General features: G+C 37.0%; 1 protein-coding gene across 8 annotated transcripts in view; it reads left to right on the top strand.

The window, feature by feature from the left end:
- Cdk12 (cyclin dependent kinase 12) overlaps positions 1–19540 on the top strand; it is an 81968-nt gene that overhangs the window by 37546 nt on the left and 24882 nt on the right. For 4 of the 8 annotated variants that reach the window (XM_021659885.2, XM_060386805.1, XM_021659884.2 and 1 more), the window contains exons 9-14: positions 1375–1452; positions 5254–5370; positions 6242–6373; positions 8704–8915; positions 10619–11071; positions 15176–15593. In XM_021659885.2, the coding sequence (XP_021515560.2) occupies positions 1375–1452; positions 5254–5370; positions 6242–6373; positions 8704–8915; positions 10619–11071; positions 15176–15593 (1410 nt within the window). Of the gene's footprint in view, positions 1–1374; positions 1453–5253; positions 5371–6241; positions 6374–8703; positions 8916–10618; positions 11072–15175; positions 19030–19540 lie in introns of those variants that run through there. The other 4 variants (XM_021659880.2, XM_021659879.2, XM_021659881.2 and 1 more) reach the window with 3 other exon arrangements.

Here is a 19540-nt window from a genome sequence, read left to right as displayed (position 1 = left end):
ATTAGGGAAGACACTAGAAAAGCTAATAAAACAAATTATAGGTGAAGTAAAAATTAGGCCATTTGAGGTTAAAAATGCTAATAGAATGAGACATAGTAGCACACGCCTTTTAATTCCAACACTTGGGAGGTGTATCTCTTTGTTCAAGGCCAGACTGGTCTATATAGCAAGTTCTAAGCAAGCAGGTACACATAGTGAGAACCTTTTTCAAAAAAAAAGATAAAAGGAGAGGAAGGAGGAGAAGAAAATGCTGATAAGAAGGCTAGAGCCAATAAAGTTGGCTCAGTTATTAATAGCTCTTGACAGTCTTGCTGAAGAATCCGGGTTTTGTTCCCAGGACCCACATGGTAGCTCACAACCATCCTTAACTCCAGTCCCAGGGTATCTAATATCTCTGGCCTCTGTGGTCATGTGCATATGCATGCATAATGCCCCCCCACATCGTATGTATAATTTTAAATAGAAATCTTAGGGCTGGAGAAACAGCTCAACAGTTAAGAATACTTGGCTGTTCTTCCAGAGGACAACCATGGATCCAGTTCCTAGCACATAGATCAAGCAATACCTGTGATTCCAGCCCAAGGGTTAAAATACTTGGAGCCTCCAAGAAACACATGCAAATACTAAAAAATAAATTATTTTAAAGTGATGATGATAAAAATGCATTGTATAAAATTCTCAAAGAATTAGTAAAAATATTCTATTTAAATAAAAGTATGTATAGAGCTCAGGATGGTGGCAGAGGGCTGAAATCCTGACATTTTGGAGGTGCAGCCTGGAGAATTGGGAGTTCAGGGCCAGCTTCTGGTTTTTGTAGATTCAAACTCAGGTCTTCAATACTTGCTTTACTTACTGAACCATCTTCTAGCCCTGAATGTCCATTTCAAAATAACAAAGGTATTTGGATAGAATTTATTTAAAAGTCTTGGTGAAACTGATTTTAGCTGATAATACATTTTTTTCTTTGTAAATATATTGCCCGAGGGGTTATAATAGTATTGTATAGTTCTACAGAGCAAATTAATGATAGAAAGTTAATAATCCCTTTGTAGAAATTGCTAAGCATCCTTGTAAAATTGTACTTCCTTGGATTACTGTGGTGTGACAGAGATGAAGAACTCCTAACTAACTCCTTTTGCTTATAATAAAGAGGACTGTTGTCTATAGGCAGTAGAGTGTTGATGTCTGTTTTCACCACAAGAAGTTGTTTTTCTATCTTTTAGGCAACCCAAACACTGAAGTTCTGGGCTACTTTACCACCCGATATAGTGCATGTAATCCAGAATCCTATAAAAGTTTATTGAGACACACTTTAGATAGGCTCAAGGAATTTCTTCCTAACCTCTGAATTTTATTCTTTTTTTTTTTTTCCAGATGCATCCTGGGGGAACTGTTCACAAAGAAACCTATTTTTCAAGCCAATTTGGAACTGGCTCAGCTAGAGCTGATCAGGTATAGTTGCATATATGCTTTTAAGTGTCTGTGTGTGATAAATAAAAATTTCTTAAATTCTTTTTCACTCATAATCTCTTTCACCTGAGAAGTTTTTACCTGGGTAATGTTAACCCTGGGTAATAGATGTATATAATAACATATATAAATCAGACATTTACAGATGATAAATATAAATTAATTTTAAGCTAATCTTTGACATACGCTTAATAATTTTATAATTATTAAACATGAAATTAATTTATACAAATTAATAAAGTAGACATGCCTCTTTATTTTTACATACAAATTTAATTTAATTTTTAATTTATGTGTGGGCATGCACATATGGATGTCATTCTTACAACTTTACAACCTTTCCATCTCTGGACCCCATGGTAGGATGGAACCATCTAACGCTACTTGTCTGATGATGACTTCCACACAGTCGTGTGCAACATATACACTGATAAATAAGTAAAGAAAAAAAACTTTTTTTAAGGAGATCAGGCATAGTTAGATATAACTTGGTCTACATAGTGAGCTCTAGACAAGTCAAGACTACATAGTAAGACCTAGTCTCAACATAAATGATGTAAATCAATGAAATAATTGAAAATTGATTTATTTTTTCAATGAAGCTCAAATTATTAACTCAAGTAGTTTCTAGAATCAAACATTCTAACACAATACAGTCTAAAAATAGACTAAATTGATACTTACATCCTGAAGAATGATGGTAGGAAAATATTGAAAGCCTTCCCTTGAAATTTATTCATTCATTTAGGTAGGCAGGCAGGCAGGGTCCCTAGGTAGCCTTGACTATTCTAGAGATCCTTCTGAGTGCTGGGATTAAAGGTGTATACCACCATGCCTAGCTAAAGCCTCTGTCTGTCTCTGCCTGCCAGCCTCCCTCGCCCCTTTTGTCAAGACAGGGTTTCTCTGTGTTCCAGAGCAAGCCAGTATGTTTCTAAAAGAGCTAAAATTTTATGTATATAGTAAGACAATGCAGTTCAGAATATCATAGTGTAATTTCTGAGCTTAGGTATTTCAGACAGTTTTTATCAGCATTTTATGGGATTATACCACTCACAGTACAAGGTTGTTGTATATTCAGAATCAAGACTTCAGTGAAGTCACACAACACCAAGGGTCGCTGCCGGAAACATCTCAGACTTACTACACGTTTGATTTTTTTAGTTAGTTTTTTGGTTGTTGTATATATTACTCTTGCCAAATTTTCATGACCCAGTTATGTAATCCTTAGTTATGACCCACACTTTTAAAACTAGATGAATAGGCAGTGAAATCCTCCAATTTCTGTCATCACTTTTCAGTTAGTCCACTAAATGATACTATATTTTTCTTTTTCCTCAGTTGAGCTTACAATCTCTTCTGTGTCCGCCTGTGGACCTAGAAAGTATGTTTTACAAGGCTGGAGCGATGGCTTAGCCGTTGAGAGCTCTAGCTATTCTTGCAGAGAATCTATGTTCTGTTCCTAGTTACCTTCATGGTAGCTCATAACCAAATATACCTCTTTAACTTAATGTATTTGAGTGTTTGCTTGCATGTGTGTAATTGCACCACATGCATATGTGGTACCCTTGGAAGCAAGAAGAGGGTGTTGGATTTCCTGGAACTAGAGTTACAGAGGCTGGCGGCTGCCATGTGGGTGATGGAAGCAGTTTCCTATTTAAGCCACCTCCCTCGCTCTATAATGTCTAAGTCTTACCTTTGTGTTCTTTGTCATATGTAAGTATGCTGTATTTGAGAACAGTGGTGTTTGTACCACCAGCTGTATAGTAGTAGGCTAAGGCAGTAAGAATCTTTTAAGCTTGTGAGTTTAAGGCCAGCCTGAGCAACAGCTTGAGTCTTCATCTCAAAAACAGAAAAAAGAAAGAAAGGGGGGAAAAGAAAAACCTGACAAGATGGGTCAACAGGTACTTTTTCTCAAGCTTGATGACCTTATTGTAATCACTGGTACTCACATGGTAGAGAGATTCTTGAAAGTTGCTCACTGACTTACCTGTGCACATATATTCACACACTAATTAAATAAATGTAGAAAATTTTGTTGAAAAAAAAAGACTTTTTTTTTTTTTTTTTTTTTTAAGACCAGTCTCCTTGAAAAAAGATCTAAGGAGCGTCAGCTCCTCACATGTGTCCTGATGGTTGTTATTGTCAGTGTTTATAGAGCCAGACTGCAGTGGGCCAGTGAGATGGCTTCTGGCGTACCTTACCATTAAGACGAACAACATATGTTCCATCTACAGGACCCATGTGGTAAAAGGAGAGAACTGACTGTTGAAAATTATTTTCTGATAACCACTAGTGAGTTGTGGCATATGCACCACTTTCCATAGAAACACACAAAAACTAACTAAATATCATTGAAATCTTTAAAACAATAAAAAGTAAAATGAAAGCTTGGTAAATGGCTCAGTGGTAAAGTATTTGCCTTGCAGTCATAATAAGCTATTTGGTCCCAGAACCTGTGTACAAAAAGCCAGGTGTGTGGTGTTACATGCTTGTGACTTTACTGCTGGTGAGGCAGAAATAGGTAATCTTGCCATCCAGTTTTATCCCCCTCAGCAAGCTTCAGACCACGTGAGAATGCCTGTCTCAAAAGTAAGGATGGTGACACCTAAGGAAAAGCATCTGAGGTTGACCTTCATATGCACATGCACACAAACACATAAATCATAAAGGATACATGAGGCTAGAAAGGCAGAGGATCTCTGTGAGTTCAGGGCCAGCCTGGGGTACAGATCAAATTCCAGGACTGCCGAGTCTACACAGAAACACAGTCTCGAGACCCATCCCCCAAAAAAAAGATCATGAATAAAGCTTGGTTTCTGTTTGAACTTTGGAGGAGATAAAATTACAATTTGCTTTGAAAGAACTTAAAGCCTAGTTAATTATATAGGGTATGAATAGAATTTTTGGTTGTTTCTTTTTTATCTTTTGTTAATTCTTTGTGGAGTACATATTTTCTTTTTCCTTTCACCATGGTTTCTGGGAATTGAACTTAGGTCATTAGCCTTGGCAGGAGCAATCTTTCCGCTGAGCTGTTTCTCCAGCCACACTTTTAAAATGTAAACTATAATAGGCAATTTGGGGAATGCTTGAAACTAGAATGGAATTTGGGCCTCTTTCTTGCTGTACTTTGTGTTGTTCCTTTTTCCTTTTCCTTTTCACTGTTCCTTTCCCTTGTTCTTTTTCTTTTGGTTTGTTTCTGTTTGGTTTGTTTCATTTTGAGGCAGAGTCTCTTTATAGGCCATACCTACCAATTCATAGTTTTTACTATTTGAAATTAATTCTGCCAGGTGTGGTAGCACATGCCTTTAATCTCAGCCTGCCTCTGGAAGAAGAGGCAGATTATTTCTCTGAGTCCAGGGCCATCCTGATCTACACAGTGATTCCAGGACAGCCAGGGCTATATAATAGAGAGACCTGGTCTTAAAAGAAAATAAATTAATTCTACTTGAGTAGAATAAAATCGGTAATGAGAACATTTATAGATAAAACATTCTTTATAAAATCAATTTGGATTAGATTTTCAATATTTTTTTTTTGCTGGCTTTCAGTATTCCCAGTATGCTTTTTTATAACCAGTTCTCTTATATTGCTTCTCTTTAGAGCAAGTAAGGTGTCATGCTTGGCTTTTTTTTTTTTCTTTCTTTTAATTTCTACTAGTGTAATAGTGTAATAAGTCATAGAGTGCCCAGACCTTAGAAGATGACAGTTTTTCTTCAGGAACCTCTAGAAGTCATGAAGCTGATGATTCACTTCATTGCACTTGTCCTTTTGTTTTCTTTTTAGTCGTCTCTGTGGTAGCCCTTGTCCAGCAGTGTGGCCTGATGTTATCAAGCTACCCTACTTCAACACCATGAAACCGAAGAAGCAATATAGGAGACGCCTAAGAGAAGAATTCTCTTTGTGAGTTTCGCAGAGTCTTCTTGTATTTCTTTTCTATTTCTAGCTTCTGTTGGGACTTGACTTTTGCTGTTAATCCCAGTTTACTATAGCAAAACATTTTAATAACATTTTTGTTTTGTTTTGTTTTGTTTTGTTTTGAGATAGCCTGAATATGTACCTACCCCTGGCTGGCTTGGAACTCACTAATAGACCAGGCTAGCCTCAAACTCCTAGAGATCCACTTGCCTCTGTTTCCTGAGTGCTAGGAGTAAAGGTGTGCAGATGTGGGTATGGAGGTCAGAAGACAATTTTCAGGAGTTCAATCTCCTTTTACCATGTGGGTCTCTTTATATGAATGTTTTGCCTGCATGCACATATGTGTCTGGTACCTGCAGAGGCCAAATGAGGATGATGGATCCCTAGAACTGGGAATTGAACCAGAGTCCTCTGCAAGAACAGCCAGTGCTCTTACCCTGTGAGACATCCTTAGAAATTATAATTTTGAAGAAGCTTGTTTTATTAGACCCTATTTCTAATTTTTTTCTTATCAAGACCTTGGACAAATAAAACCATTTTATTTTGAACAATTTGTGGATTTCCTTACACTTCTTTGACCTTCCTAAGGAAAGAGAATAGAATTCTTGGTTTCATTAGTTTTCATTGTAGCATTTCTTTCAGAAAAGCAGACAATGCTCTTAACCACTGAGCCATCTCTCCAGCCCCAAGCATTTCTTAAATCATGTTTGAGATCTGTTGCTTGCATTAGCCAATTTCCAATTTTCTTTGCTCAGTTTTACATGGAGATGGAAATTCAAATAACTTTTGATACAGGCTTCCTGGTTTGAGAACATAGGGTTTTTGTGAGTTTTGATATCTCTGCTCCTTTCTATAGCATTCCTTCAGCAGCTCTTGATTTATTGGACCACATGCTGACACTCGATCCTAGCAAGCGTTGCACCGCTGAGCAGACCCTGCAAAGTGACTTCCTTAAAGATGTGGAACTCAGCAAAATGGCACCTCCAGAGTAAGTATTGGTGGCTATATAATGACTCCACAAACTTCCTGCTAGAAGCAGAAAATGAGAAACTTAAAAAAAAAAGTTTAATAACTGCAAATGATTATGTCAGTTCCAATGGCGTGTTACTGTCGATATATCAAATAATAAATAGATTTAACTATACTTGATTGAAGTTTTTTTTTGTTTTGTTTTGTTTTGTTTTTTAAGTTTCTGGATCTCTAATATATATTGTGCTAAGCAATGTCTTTGAAAATATTCCTTGTACTTTTTGCTCTTATCCATTCCTTCTAGTATAATCATTTATGTTGTTACTATATATTTCTCACACTGCAAGAACAGTTCTAATTTTAAATAGTTTGCATCATTTTCAGGTCTGTAAGGTTTGTTTTGTTGTTTGTGTTTTTTAAACCAGGCGCTTACTGTAACACTATGTAGACCAGGCTGGCCTTGAACTCACAGAGATCTGCCTCCCTTTGTCTCCATGAATTTTTATGTAAATCTTGGTGTGGATCTCTTTCATAGTTTTTATTTTTTCATTTTTTACTTATATATCTGTGTGTGCATGTGCATGTATGAGCACACATATACACATGATACAACACTTGTGTAGAGGTCAGAGGATAAAGTTTGAGTCTGTGCTTCTATTCTCCCTTTATGCATCTAATAACAGAATTCAGTTGGTAAGGATTCTGCTAGCTACAAGAGCCTTTGCTACCTCCACCTCTATAACCCTCTTTCATCACAGTTTGACAAATACCCTGTACAGTAGAGAGGATCTTTAGAGACTATACCCAAATTCATCTTTATGACACATAAAAGATCTTTTATTTTAAAGTGGCAGTATTAATGCTTTTATGCTAGATTTCTTTTATTTGTTTGTTTTTTATGTCAGTACTATGGGCCTCATACATGTTAGTCAAATGCTTTACCATGAGCTATATCTTATTATTTTTTTATGTCTTTATGTGAGTGGTTGCCTGTGAGATTGAGAGATGGTTTCAGATTTACTGGAGCTGTCAGCCACTAGACATGGCTGCTGGGAGCTGCAAGAACAGCACAAGCTCTTAACAGTCTTTCCAACCCTTTAGGGTATTGTTTGTTTGTTTGTTTGTTTGTTTTTGGGTTTTATTTGGTTTGGTTTGGTTTTTTAGGGGACCCGTCTGACTTGCCTAAGTTGGCCTTGAACTTGGGATCCTCTTTAGATGCATTTTCTTACCAGAGAAGTACTGGCAGGTACTTCTGGCACCTACAGTCCCAGCACTTGGATGGCTATGGTAGCTGAATCAAGTGTTCCATGTTAGCACGGGATGATATGTCTTCCCCCCAAATAAAAACAAAAGAGGGGACATGAATAAGTATATAAATATATGGTAACTGTAAATTTTATTGCTCTGAAGATCTATCCAGATTGATTATTATATTAGAATTTTTATATATAAACTTTTTACTGAAATTTAGGAACTATTAGTTTTGTTTGTGTGTTTTTTGAGACACAGTCTTTCCCTGTGTGATCTGGAACTCACTAAGTAGACCCAGCTGGCTTGTAACAGGGATTCCACCTTCCTGTGCCCCCTAGGATTGAAAACACAACCAGCTTAACTCCATGAATGAAAAAGTTGATATCAAATCATACAAATTCAGTGGAGAATTTAGTATAAGGTGACTTAGTCATGATTTTTGTTTTTCCTTTTGGTTTTTTAAGACAAGGGTTTTTTGTGTGTGTGTGTGTGTAGCCCTGGCTGTCCTGGAACTAGCTCTGTAGATCAGGCTGGCTTCAAATTCCTTAAATCCCTGGCCTCGGGATTTAAGAGCATGTGCCACCATCACCCGGCCTAATTATGATATGTTCCAGGATTTAAAGCACCGTCTCTCTCTCTTTTGCATTTTTGTGTGTGTGTGTGTGTGTTTTCATGCTCTTGCCAAGGTCAGGGAAAGTTGTGGGAGTTGGTTCTCTTTTTTTCCATATGGGTTCCAAAATTGAGCTCAAGTTGTCATGCTTGGTGCCAAGTGCCAGCCTCTTTCCTAGGCTTTTATAACTATTAATAAGCTATTCATCTCTGTGCTTTTCTTTATCCTTAGCTGAAACTTGACCAGTAAAGTTCTCTTTATTCATTTGATATGAACAAAAACAATATTTGACTATGTAGGAGTTGGTTCGTGTATTAGTAAGATCCCTGTTTGCATTATCTTTTTGACCTTTATTTCCACAAACTACTACCTGCCGTGACTCTTTTTATACTGCATTCTAATGCTTATGGTTCTTTATTTCCCTTTTTTACTGTAATTTTATTTCCATTTACTCACTATTTACTCTTCCTTTGTTTTGTGTTTTTCAGCCTACCTCACTGGCAGGATTGCCATGAATTGTGGAGTAAGAAACGTCGACGGCAGCGACAGAGTGGAATTGTGATAGAAGAGCCACCTCCATCCAAAGCTTCTCGAAAAGAAACTACCTCAGGAACAACAGCTGAGCCTGTGAAGAACAGCAGCCCAGCACCACCTCAGCCTGCTCCTGTCAAGGCAGAGCCTGGTCCTGTGGATGCAGTAGGTCAGCACTGGAATGAAGCCTTCTGCTTCTATTAAGTGCACTTAGTAGATTTTGAGGGAAAAAGGCATATATGTTCATATCCCTGTACTTTTGTCCAGTGGAGCATTAGATAAGACATTGATGTTCTCATTTCTGAGAAGAAATAAACCTTATTTTCTACACCTGGTTTAGAAAATTTACAATAGGTTATTTTTATTCTTTGAAATGAGGAATACTATATTTCATTTAGATTTTTGTGGAAGAAACTAGCCAGTTAAATAAGATTATGGTTAGTTTACTCATGGACTTTTTTATTAATTAAAAAATTTTATTAATTTTATTTATGTGTATTGGTGTTTTGTGAGCATGTACATCTGTGCACCTTTTGTGTTCATTGGCTGCCGAGGCCAAAAGATGATATCAAATCTCCTGGGACAGACAGTTGTTAACTGTGATGTGGCTGCTAGGAATGGAGCCCAAGTTCTGTGGATAAGCAACCCCTTAATCACTGATCCAGCACTCCAGCCTCTAAATCATGGCTTTTTACCAATAATTTAAAGTTGTTATGTTAGATTTGATAAGGCTTTAGAATCTAGTCATATCAAGTCATAGTTGCTAAATGTAGTTGGTTCTGTAGACTGTTAATTGACTTATATAATAATATATAATAAAACTGTCAAAATAACCATTACAACAAAGACTTTCTCATCACGTTTTTTTAAACTACAGATCTTTTTCATTTTCACTTCTCTGTTGACTCAGTAGCCTTGAACTTAGGATCTTTCCTCAGCCTTCAATGTAGCTGAGATTACAATATTATTTTCAACATTTGGTACATATTAGAATCATCCAGAAAACTTAAATACCCTCAGATCAGTGTGGTGGCAAATAACTGCAGCACAGCACTGGGGAGGTGGAGTCAGGAGGATCAGAAGTTCAAGGTTATTTTCCATTACACACCAGTTTTGAGGGCAGTTTGCCATACAGGAGATAAAAAACCCTTGAATAAATGCCAACTCTCTTGGCATATTAGGCACCTGAATTCTTAAATCCATCCTAACACTTTTTACATTAATAATGGTTGAAAAATCACTGACCTAGAAGAATACAGATAAAATGTAGTCACTGTTTATTTGTGTGTTTGTTTGTTTTATGTATGTGGATGCTTTGTCTACATGTACATTGTACATCTGCACACCAGAAGAGAGTGTGTGCACATCACATTGTTGTGAGTTGCCATGTGTGTGCTGGGAATTGAACTCAGGACCTTTGGAAGAGCAGTGAGTGCTCTTCTGAGCCATCTCTCTAACCGAAAATATAGTCCCTTCTCTATGTAGTGTAAAGATGCTTTAGTTAGTCCTTGTATTTTATTTGTTGTCTTAATTTTTGTTTTATTGGAGGTACCACATAATCTGTGTAGAGATCAGAGGAGAACTTGTGGGAGTTGGTTCTCTCCAGTACATGAGTCCTGGGCTTTATACAGTTGACATTCTTGGTGGCAAGTGCCTTTTAGCTACTGTGCCATCTCACCAGTTCAAGTCTTTGCTGTTTTATACAGAAATACATAATTAACTGTGATATAATAATATGAGATGTTAAATCATGAGGCATTCAAAATGAAACTATGCCTTTGAATATTATAAATTGCTTTTTTGTCAGTTGAAAAAGGCAAAGGTCCTTTCCCTTCCTTGTCATCTTATATTGGCTCTACTCTCATCCCACAGGCCTTGGTGACATCACACAGCAGCTGAATCAAAGTGAATTGGCAGTGTTATTAAACCTGCTACAGAGCCAAACTGACCTGAGTATCCCTCAAATGGCCCAGCTGCTTAATATCCACTCCAATCCAGAGATGCAACAGCAGTTGGAAGCCTTGAATCAATCTATTAGTGCACTTACTGAAGCCAATTCCCAGCATCAGGACTCAGAAACCATAGCCCCAGAGGAATCATTGAAGGAGGTACCCTCTGTATCTGTGGTCCTGCCTTCAGCAGAACAGACAACTCCTGAAGCTTCAAACACACCAGCTGACATGCAGAATATGTTGGCAGTTCTCTTGAGTCAGCTGATGAAAACCCAAGAGCCGGCAGGTAACCTGGAGGAAAACACCAGTGACAAGAATAGTGGGTCACTGGGACCCCGAAGAACTCCTACAATACCACAGGAGGAGGCAGCAGGTAAACAGACCGGTCATGAATCTCATTGAGCTCAGGTGCTGTTGACCCTCTTAAAAAAATCTCTTAATGTTTTCTTTTTTACATCATTGGTCTCAGTTTCAGTTTTCTGTAATCTAGTTACAGGAGAACATAGCACCAAATGATGTATATCTTATCCAGCTTTTTCATTTACAAAGCACCTTTCATATGCTGATAATTTTTTCAATTAATAAGGCACTGGTAAGTAAACACCCTATGTTCTAACCAAGGAAGCCAAAGTTATAGGTAGTGAAGTATTTTGAACCACTATGTATGTGGTAGCTAGTTAGTATTAGAAAATCTGACTTTTAAATAAACATCAAATTGTTCTTTACCTCTAGTGGAGTAGATCCTGGAAACCAGAATCTTATCTGGAAGATACAGTCAAGAAAGCCCTAATAAACTATATCAGTTCCTGAAAATAATTGGGGAATTGTTCTGAGAAGATAAACACCTTACATTTTCTTTCCAAAAAGTAATAGTACCTAAAAGTGTTTAAGTCTGTGTTTCTGAAAGTTGACAGTGGAATCAGGAAGTAAGCATTATGAAAAGAAAAGAAAAAAAAACTGAAGGGAAGAAAATGTGTGTTATACTTTGTATTACATGACCACACCATACAATTTATTAGAGGGAAATGCATTGTAAATTCTCCATCAATTCTGATTCACAATCTGTTAGCAAAATCTTACTATGTGAAAATGTTTTCAACTCCTTGGAAATTCTCATTGGCCTGAAGATCCCATGAATTGGGGAATAAGAAGAGGCACAGAGGCTGAAGAGGTATACTAGCTTTGAACTTTAGGGCCTTGCATTTACATTTGATCTGGGTTGGTACAGAAAATACATTCTTTATTTTCACTAGCACAAGGTCAAATACATACCCTGTTTTTTTTCATGTTATTAAAAATTATTAAAACTGAAACCTTTTGTTTGGTGAATAGGAAAACTGCAACCTAAGAAATTTAAGTAAGTCTGTGCTGTTGATTATTGGCAGACAAAGCTAGAACTTGTACACTCATGTCTTGATTCACTTTGCTATTCTCTGTGTTGATTGTGATGATTTAATAGTAATACAAAAGGCTCAGAGCTTAAGAGCGCTCGCTACTCTTGGAGAGAACTTGGGTTCAATTCTTAGTACCCGTACAGTGGCTCATAGCTGCCTGAAATTACTCTTTCAGAGGATCTGATGCCCTCTTCTGACCACCATGAACCAGGTACACTAGTGGCACACAGACATACCCCAAGGCAAAACATTCATACAATAAAAATAAAGATATATATTTAAATAAAGGAAAGGCTATTTGAATTAAAGCAAATTTTTTATCTCTTGTCTCAGATTCTGATCCTCCCTAGTTATCCCTCAAAAAATAAATAACAATTTTCAACTCAAAAAATACCTGAAAGATATTGGTCAAATTAAATAACATCCTGATTGAAAAATAGTCACCAAACAGTTGATCCAATAATCTAGAGAGCACATAATAAAGTTGAGGTGAGAATAAGTCATAACATATAGCTAAAAATTGGATATGCTTTTTGAGAAGAATGTAAAAATGCCATTACTAAATACAAATACAAATGTTGGGCATGATGTCATACATTTTTTGATCCCAGAATTCAGGAGACCAACCAGGTCCAAAAAAAAAAGGTAAAAAATAAATACAAACACCACCACCACAACCAAAATTCTCAACTAATTATAGTCATTCCTAGATTATCTCGTGCCTCTGCAGTTTTTATAGCATAAACTGACCTCAAAACTTTGATCCTCCTTCCTTGTGCCACCATATCTGGGGGCCTCTTCCTTGGCCATTTCACTGTTCATTTAGCACTTCCAGCAGAGGGCAGACTATAAACCAGAAAGGTGATGCTCTTAGTTGGGCAAATTTAGTTTTTCTGCACTTGATAAGAAAGGGTAATGGTTGAAATCTAATAAATGAAAAGAAAAATTTAAGCTATTTCTAAATTTATTTACCTCTGTTCATTAGTAGTAAACTATTACAGAGTGAGAACATCAACACTTTAAATGTGAAGACACTATGATTTATAAGTTACATTTTTAGTTTTAATTATTTTAAGAAGCGCTATTAACTTTAGTACTTCTTTAATGAAAAAGTAATATAAATGGAAGAATCTAAACTGCTACTTTCACAGCCATGCCTTTTAAAGTTTGTTTGCTTTTTTGTTTTGTTTTGTTTTCTTCAGTATTAAAAAGTTGTTTTTTTTAATGTTGCTGATACTTAAATATCTTCTTAAAAAGAGATAAGTATTATTGACAGTAAAAGGCTATGAAATATGTAATATATGGATATACTTCAATTATTCTATCCTTTCAGGTTATTTATTCTCCATATGGTAAATTTTCAATAGCTGATTTTCTTCTGCCTTAAATTCAATTTTTCCTGCTACTCAGCTGACCAGCCAATCAACAAGTAACTTGGAGTTACATATTATAAAGTGGACTATTCCATTTCAGAACTGAAAGTTGGTATCCTCTTGCCTGCCTGGCTTGTGCCCCAATCCCAGAAACTCTTAAGCTGTTTACCCTGTTTGTTGTGTTATATAATAGCCGGCCTCTTTTTTCACTGCACAATGTTAATTTTTTTTTTATTTTATTTTTATTTTTTTTTTTTATGGTGGTGATTTTTGGTTTTTTTGAGGCAGTGTTTCTCTGTATGTAGCCTTGACCTCACTCCTTAAACCAAGGCTGGCCTTGAACTCATACAGATCTAACTGCCTCTGCTTCCCAATTGATGGGACCACAGGGGTGTGCGACAGGCCTGGCTTGTATATTGTTTTTAGAATGCTTTCATCTGCAGTGCAAACTTAATTACTTATTGTATTTACTTATCTTTACAAAGTCTACTCAAGATAATTATACTACAGAAATACCAAATGGTAACCAAAAACTGGTTTTGGCTTAACTAAGTAATGACATTACTTCACTGACTAGCAAAATAGAAGAATGACCATATAGATGTTTTAAAATATTCCCTTAGGGAAAAAGAAAAGTTGTTTTGTTTGGAAGATAAGAACAGAACATTTTACCTTTTCTTTATCAGGTTGAATCTGAATCCTTGAGGGCATTAATCTTACTGTTTTTGTTTTACTAATTTTATATGGCCTCATGTCATTTTATCTATTTCATTTCTTGCCTTGGTAAAGGTGCATTTTTTTAGACAAAATTAGACAGCAATGGAAAAAAGCAAAAGCCTGAGGACATGGTTTAAGAAAGCGATCTTAGTGATAATTGAGTCTAGTATTAGTTTATTATATTTCTGAATGGTAAATTCTTAACACGGATGAGCACATTTTTTTCAGCAGTCCAGTTCTGTGTAACACTGCTAGAGTGATTTATCTTTTTCATAGCATTAAAATATATGCAGAAGGTAAGAAAACAAAATTGAAAATTATAATAGGATTACTTTGGTCTTTGCAATTATTCAGGAACCTGCCTAACTATGTGGTTGGTTAATATCTTTCTTGAGGATATGATTATAGAGAAAAATGACTAAAATTTAGAAAAGCAAAGAATCTTTTTATACATGTTGAGTTTTTTTCTTGATTGCATCTCCCCTGTATATTCTTTAAGTTGTATTTCACATTAATCTTAATCATCAAATATTGTAAAAATGTGTTAGTCAGATTTGCACTTTGTTCAGAAAGATTATGTTCTAGAAATGTGACCACAGCTTGTATATTGTTCCTTCTCATCTTCCTTCTCTCTGCTTTATTTTCAATAATGTTTTCATCTAACAGCAGAAGGGATGGAGAGGTTGCCAACAGCCTGCATATTAGAACAGTTCTTTAAGGAAGGAAATCTCAGACAAAAATATTCAGGACAGTCATTTGAAACATAACATCTTTTTATACCAGCTGTCAGATCCAGAATGCAATGGTTTTACTTCTAATCACTTGATTATTTTATTTATAAATTTCAGTTTCCTGATCCCAAGGGTTTTTTTTTTTTCTTTAATATATCTGGTTACTTGTATTGGTATTTATTTATGTTGGGCAGTATTTGTTTGTGTTTATAATCACATGTGATTTTTAAGATGGTGTTTAAAAGAAGTAACCCTTCCACAGCATGTCCTCCTCACATTCTTCCACCAGAGAAGAGGCCCCCTGAACCCCCTGGACCTCCACCGCCGCCACCTCCACCCCCTCTGGTTGAAGGCGATCTTTCCAGCGCCCCCCAGGAGTTGAATCCCGCCGTGACAGCCGCCTTGCTGCAACTTTTATCCCAGCCTGAAGCAGAGCCTCCTGGCCACCTGCCACATGAGCACCAGGCCTTGAGACCAATGGAGTACTCCACCCGATCCCATCCAAACAGGACTTACGGAAACACTGATGGGCCTGAAACAGGGTTCAGTGCCACTGACACTGATGAACGCAGTTCTGGTCCAGCCTTGACAGAATCTTTGGTCCAGACCCTGGTGAAGAACAGGACCTTCTCAGGCTCTGTGAGCCACCTTGGGGAATCCAACAGTTACCAGGGCACAGGGTCAGTTCAGTTCCCAGGGGACCAGGACCTCCGTTTTACCAGGGTCCCCTTAGCATTACACTCAGTAGTTGGGCAACCATTCCTGAAGTCTGAGGGAAATAGCAACTCTGTGGTACATGCAGAAACCAAATTGCAAAACTATGGGGAGCTGGGGCCAGGAGCCACTGGGGCCAACAGCTCAGGAACAGCTCTTCAGTGGGGGGCCCCAGCTCAGTCTTCTGCTTATGGAAAACTCTACAGGGGGGCTGCAAGAGTCCCACCACGAGGGGGAAGAGGGAGAGGAGTTCCTTATTAACACAGAGACATCAGTGCCCTGAAAGATTCCTTCCCTATCCGTCTTTCCATCTAGTCCTCTGAACCTTTAATGAAATCACTTGCCAGAGCAAGGTAATCATCTGCATTTGGCTACTGCAATGCTGTCTGTTGTTTTCCTTGCTCACTTGCTACTAGCAGGCGAGACAATGATGTTGGCACCAGTTCCTCCTGGATGGGCAATAGCCAGAATATTTACTCTGCTCTATGTAGGAGCTATATTAGAAAATATGGAGAAAAAGAGACATTCAGTCGAAAAGTAATTGTTGCAATTAGCTTATTGCCTGCACTTGGGCAGAAGAGAGTTTTGTTTTGGGATGACTCTGGAGAGGCTTTGGTTTTCAAAGTTTTTTTTTTCCCCTTCTCTGTGTGTGCCTCTGTGTGCGCGCGTGCGTATGTGTATGTGTGTGTGGTTTCTTTGGAATTTTTATTTAGTTCCCCTCCAACACCCATTCCCCTTTAAAAAGAATAGTGTTCACAAAATCTGAGCTCCTCTTAGGCCTTTGCTAGAATGGAAACAGTGGACTGGCTGGCTTAAATGTTTCCTTCTCTACCATCTCACATTTTTTGCTTCAGTGAGCACCCCCTTTATCCCTGTAAAGCATCTTGTACATACCTTTTTCCAAATAAATCATCCTTAAGTTTGCTCAGTTTTGGCAAAATTTATGTCCCTGTTCCTGCACATACAGCAGGCTGTAGAGAGTGGTATTTTTTTGGGCAAGTAGGTAGACTTTACCCAGTCTTTGCTTTCTGCTTGTTTACTTTTCCTCCTCCTTCCCTTCTCTCCCTTCTGTCCTCTTTTCTTTTTCCTTCCTCCTCCTCTGTGTGCCCACCGCTATTCTTCTTTCCTTGTATCATTTTGAGGCATTTGTTTGGGGAAAAGAAATAGTAAAGATGCCCAAGAACCTGGAATACTTTTTTTTCCTTTTTTTTTTCTTTTTCTTTTTTCTTTTTTTTTAAATAAAGGAAAGGAAATTCAAACTCCTACATTGTTCTCTGTAACTCTTCAATTCTAAAATTTGTTTTGTTTCATTTTTGTTTTTAAGCCACGGTCTAATGGGGAAGTTGATTTGTAAATGGACAGCATAGGACATTGCTGCTGAGCTGTGGTTAGAGATGATACCTCTATACCTAGAGGGGTAATAAGATCAGTAAGCATGTTGTTTACATGTATATTTTCATGTTAAAAACTTTCAAACAAAGCCTTGTGATACTGTCAGAGGAAAAACCTGAAAATACATGGACACTTAACCTAGTATATATAGGGTATATATCTGAAGGTGTATCAATCCCTGATAACTTTAAAGAAAAAATCTTAAGCTGTTTACCATGAGAAAGAACAGTATTGATACATCGCAGCATCTTGGAGGGATCATTTTGATTGTGGTAAAGGGTGACTTCCTGACAAGAACTTTGCCTTATCAAAACAAGAAGTGGAAGAGAAGGATTTCAGAGTGGAGTAACTCTAGAGGCTTCTCATTATGGCTGCCGTTTCTGAGTATCAGCATTTTGAGTATTTTAAAAACATACATGTCATATAACTGATCTGCACAGACTTAGGCATTGGTAAAATGTAGGTTAAGCTCCCTTTTACAAAGAAAGGCAAATGTACTTTATCTTGGAGAATAGTTTTCAGAACTCAAGTGAAATTTCATGTTTCAATACCAAGTTCTTATGTTAAAAATATATAGAAAGGTGTATTAATTTTTAAAAAATTTAAAGAGGTTAGCAAACCCTCTTGAACTACATAAAAATTATTTTCCTGTGGTACTGAAATAGATACCAGTGTGTATATTTATTTTCTGGGTTTTGGTCTGGCTTTGCCATAGGCCAAACACTAGTAGTAAGTGAACCTTCCAGCCATTTGGCTTGATAGCTTTTTATGCCAGGATGTCTGGATAGATATCCTAGGCACACTGACATGCTATCCATAGATTGCATTAAAGTTTTGTACCTTCAGTCTGCTGACTACTTAGTCCTCAGACATGGGCCTTATTTTAGAATATTTTAATGTAATGTATTGGGCCCTAGTCCCCTATTTTTGATTAAAGAAACTGAGCTGGGATACTTCTTTAAGTATCTGTTCAGTGAAAAGGAATTGTTTTCCCATCAAATATGAATAAATTTCTCTATATATTTTCATTGTATTTTGGTTATCAACAGTCATCAATAATGTTTTCCCTTCCCCTCTGTCATACTATATTTTTAATTATGCCAAATAGTCTAAATAATTTCCATAAGCTTCCATTCCCCTGTCCCGGTTGGGGAATGGGGAGAGTGTATGTGAACCTGTGTCTGTGAGCCCATTTCACCCACCCCATTTGGGGAGTCTAGCCTTTAAAAATATTTTATAATTTGATTACTTCTGAAAGCAGAAAAAAACTCATTTAAATATCTTGAAATCTGTGCAGAGGAAGAAAGGGTATTTGGTCATTTTTCAGCTGTATTATCTATAAATATAATGGAAGTAAAAATTTGGCTTAATTTTCACCCTGACTGTTTGGAAAGTAGAAACTAGTTCATTCAATTCAAAAGTGGTTTGGGTTTTAACTATTGTACCATTACTAAATACATTATTTTGAACAAATGAAAATTCATTTTGTTCATGAATAAGAGGCAAAACTGGCTTGACCATGATCATTTTTTGTATGTGGTTTTAAAAGCAGATCTGCTTAACACATTTTCCTTAGTTGTTTTTCATCAGTCTATGGTGATAAGGATTCACAAGTAACATCAGATCTGTGTATTTAAAACAGGACAGTTAGCACAAATTTGTGTGTAGGACTTTTGTTAGTTTATGCCATAATCATCACCCAACATTGTGTGTGAGTGTGTACGTGTGTGTGTGTGTGTGTGTATGTAATATGCATATATAGGTACAGTGCTAAAGTGGTTACCAGCAGGTTTTGAGAGAGAATGGTGCATTGGAAAAGTGTCAGTTGCCACCTCATTCTCCCTGATTTATAGGTTCCTGACACTGTATTCCTTTCTCTCTCTTGTTTTTGACCCCCATTGGGTGTACCTTGTCTATGTACAGATATTTTGTAATATATTAAATTTTTTTCTTTCAGTTTATAAAGATGGAAAGTGGAGATTGGAAAATTAAATATTTCCTGTTAATATACCACTTTGCTCCATTGCATTTACTTCTAATTTCTGAGCATATCTAATATATGAAGGACATTTTTTCCTTTATCTTATGGGTTCTCTTTCAGAAATGCTATAGACTCAAACTACCAAAACAAAGAAAATTTCTCAGGTTTGGAGAGGTACTTGAAAATGCTAGAGTAGAAACTAGAGAATTAAAAATTGAGTTAGGGAAATCTATAAGAACATGAATTTAAAAAGAAAAAAGTATAAAACGGATGGTAGTATGAAGCCATCAAGAGTTGAGCTTGATGTACCCTGACTGACTCCTCCTGGCAGGAGAGGTAAGTGGGTTTGAGCTCAACACCCATCAAAAGTTGGTAAGAAGCTGTTTAGACCCAAAGGACACTCTTGAAACCAGCCTCATCACCATTCCCCCCAATCTGGTTTCTGCAATGTTACAGAAGAGGGCCAGCATGGGGTCACTGTATCCAGCTCCCTTTGAGATTTCCTAATACAGTACTAAACCAAGAAGTGAAGCATGGTTA

This window comes from Meriones unguiculatus, chromosome 7, assembly GCF_030254825.1.
Source record: "Meriones unguiculatus strain TT.TT164.6M chromosome 7, Bangor_MerUng_6.1, whole genome shotgun sequence".
NCBI classification, from domain to species: Eukaryota; Metazoa; Chordata; class Mammalia; order Rodentia; family Muridae; genus Meriones; species Meriones unguiculatus.
This window is presented reverse-complemented; position numbering and strand designations above follow the sequence as displayed.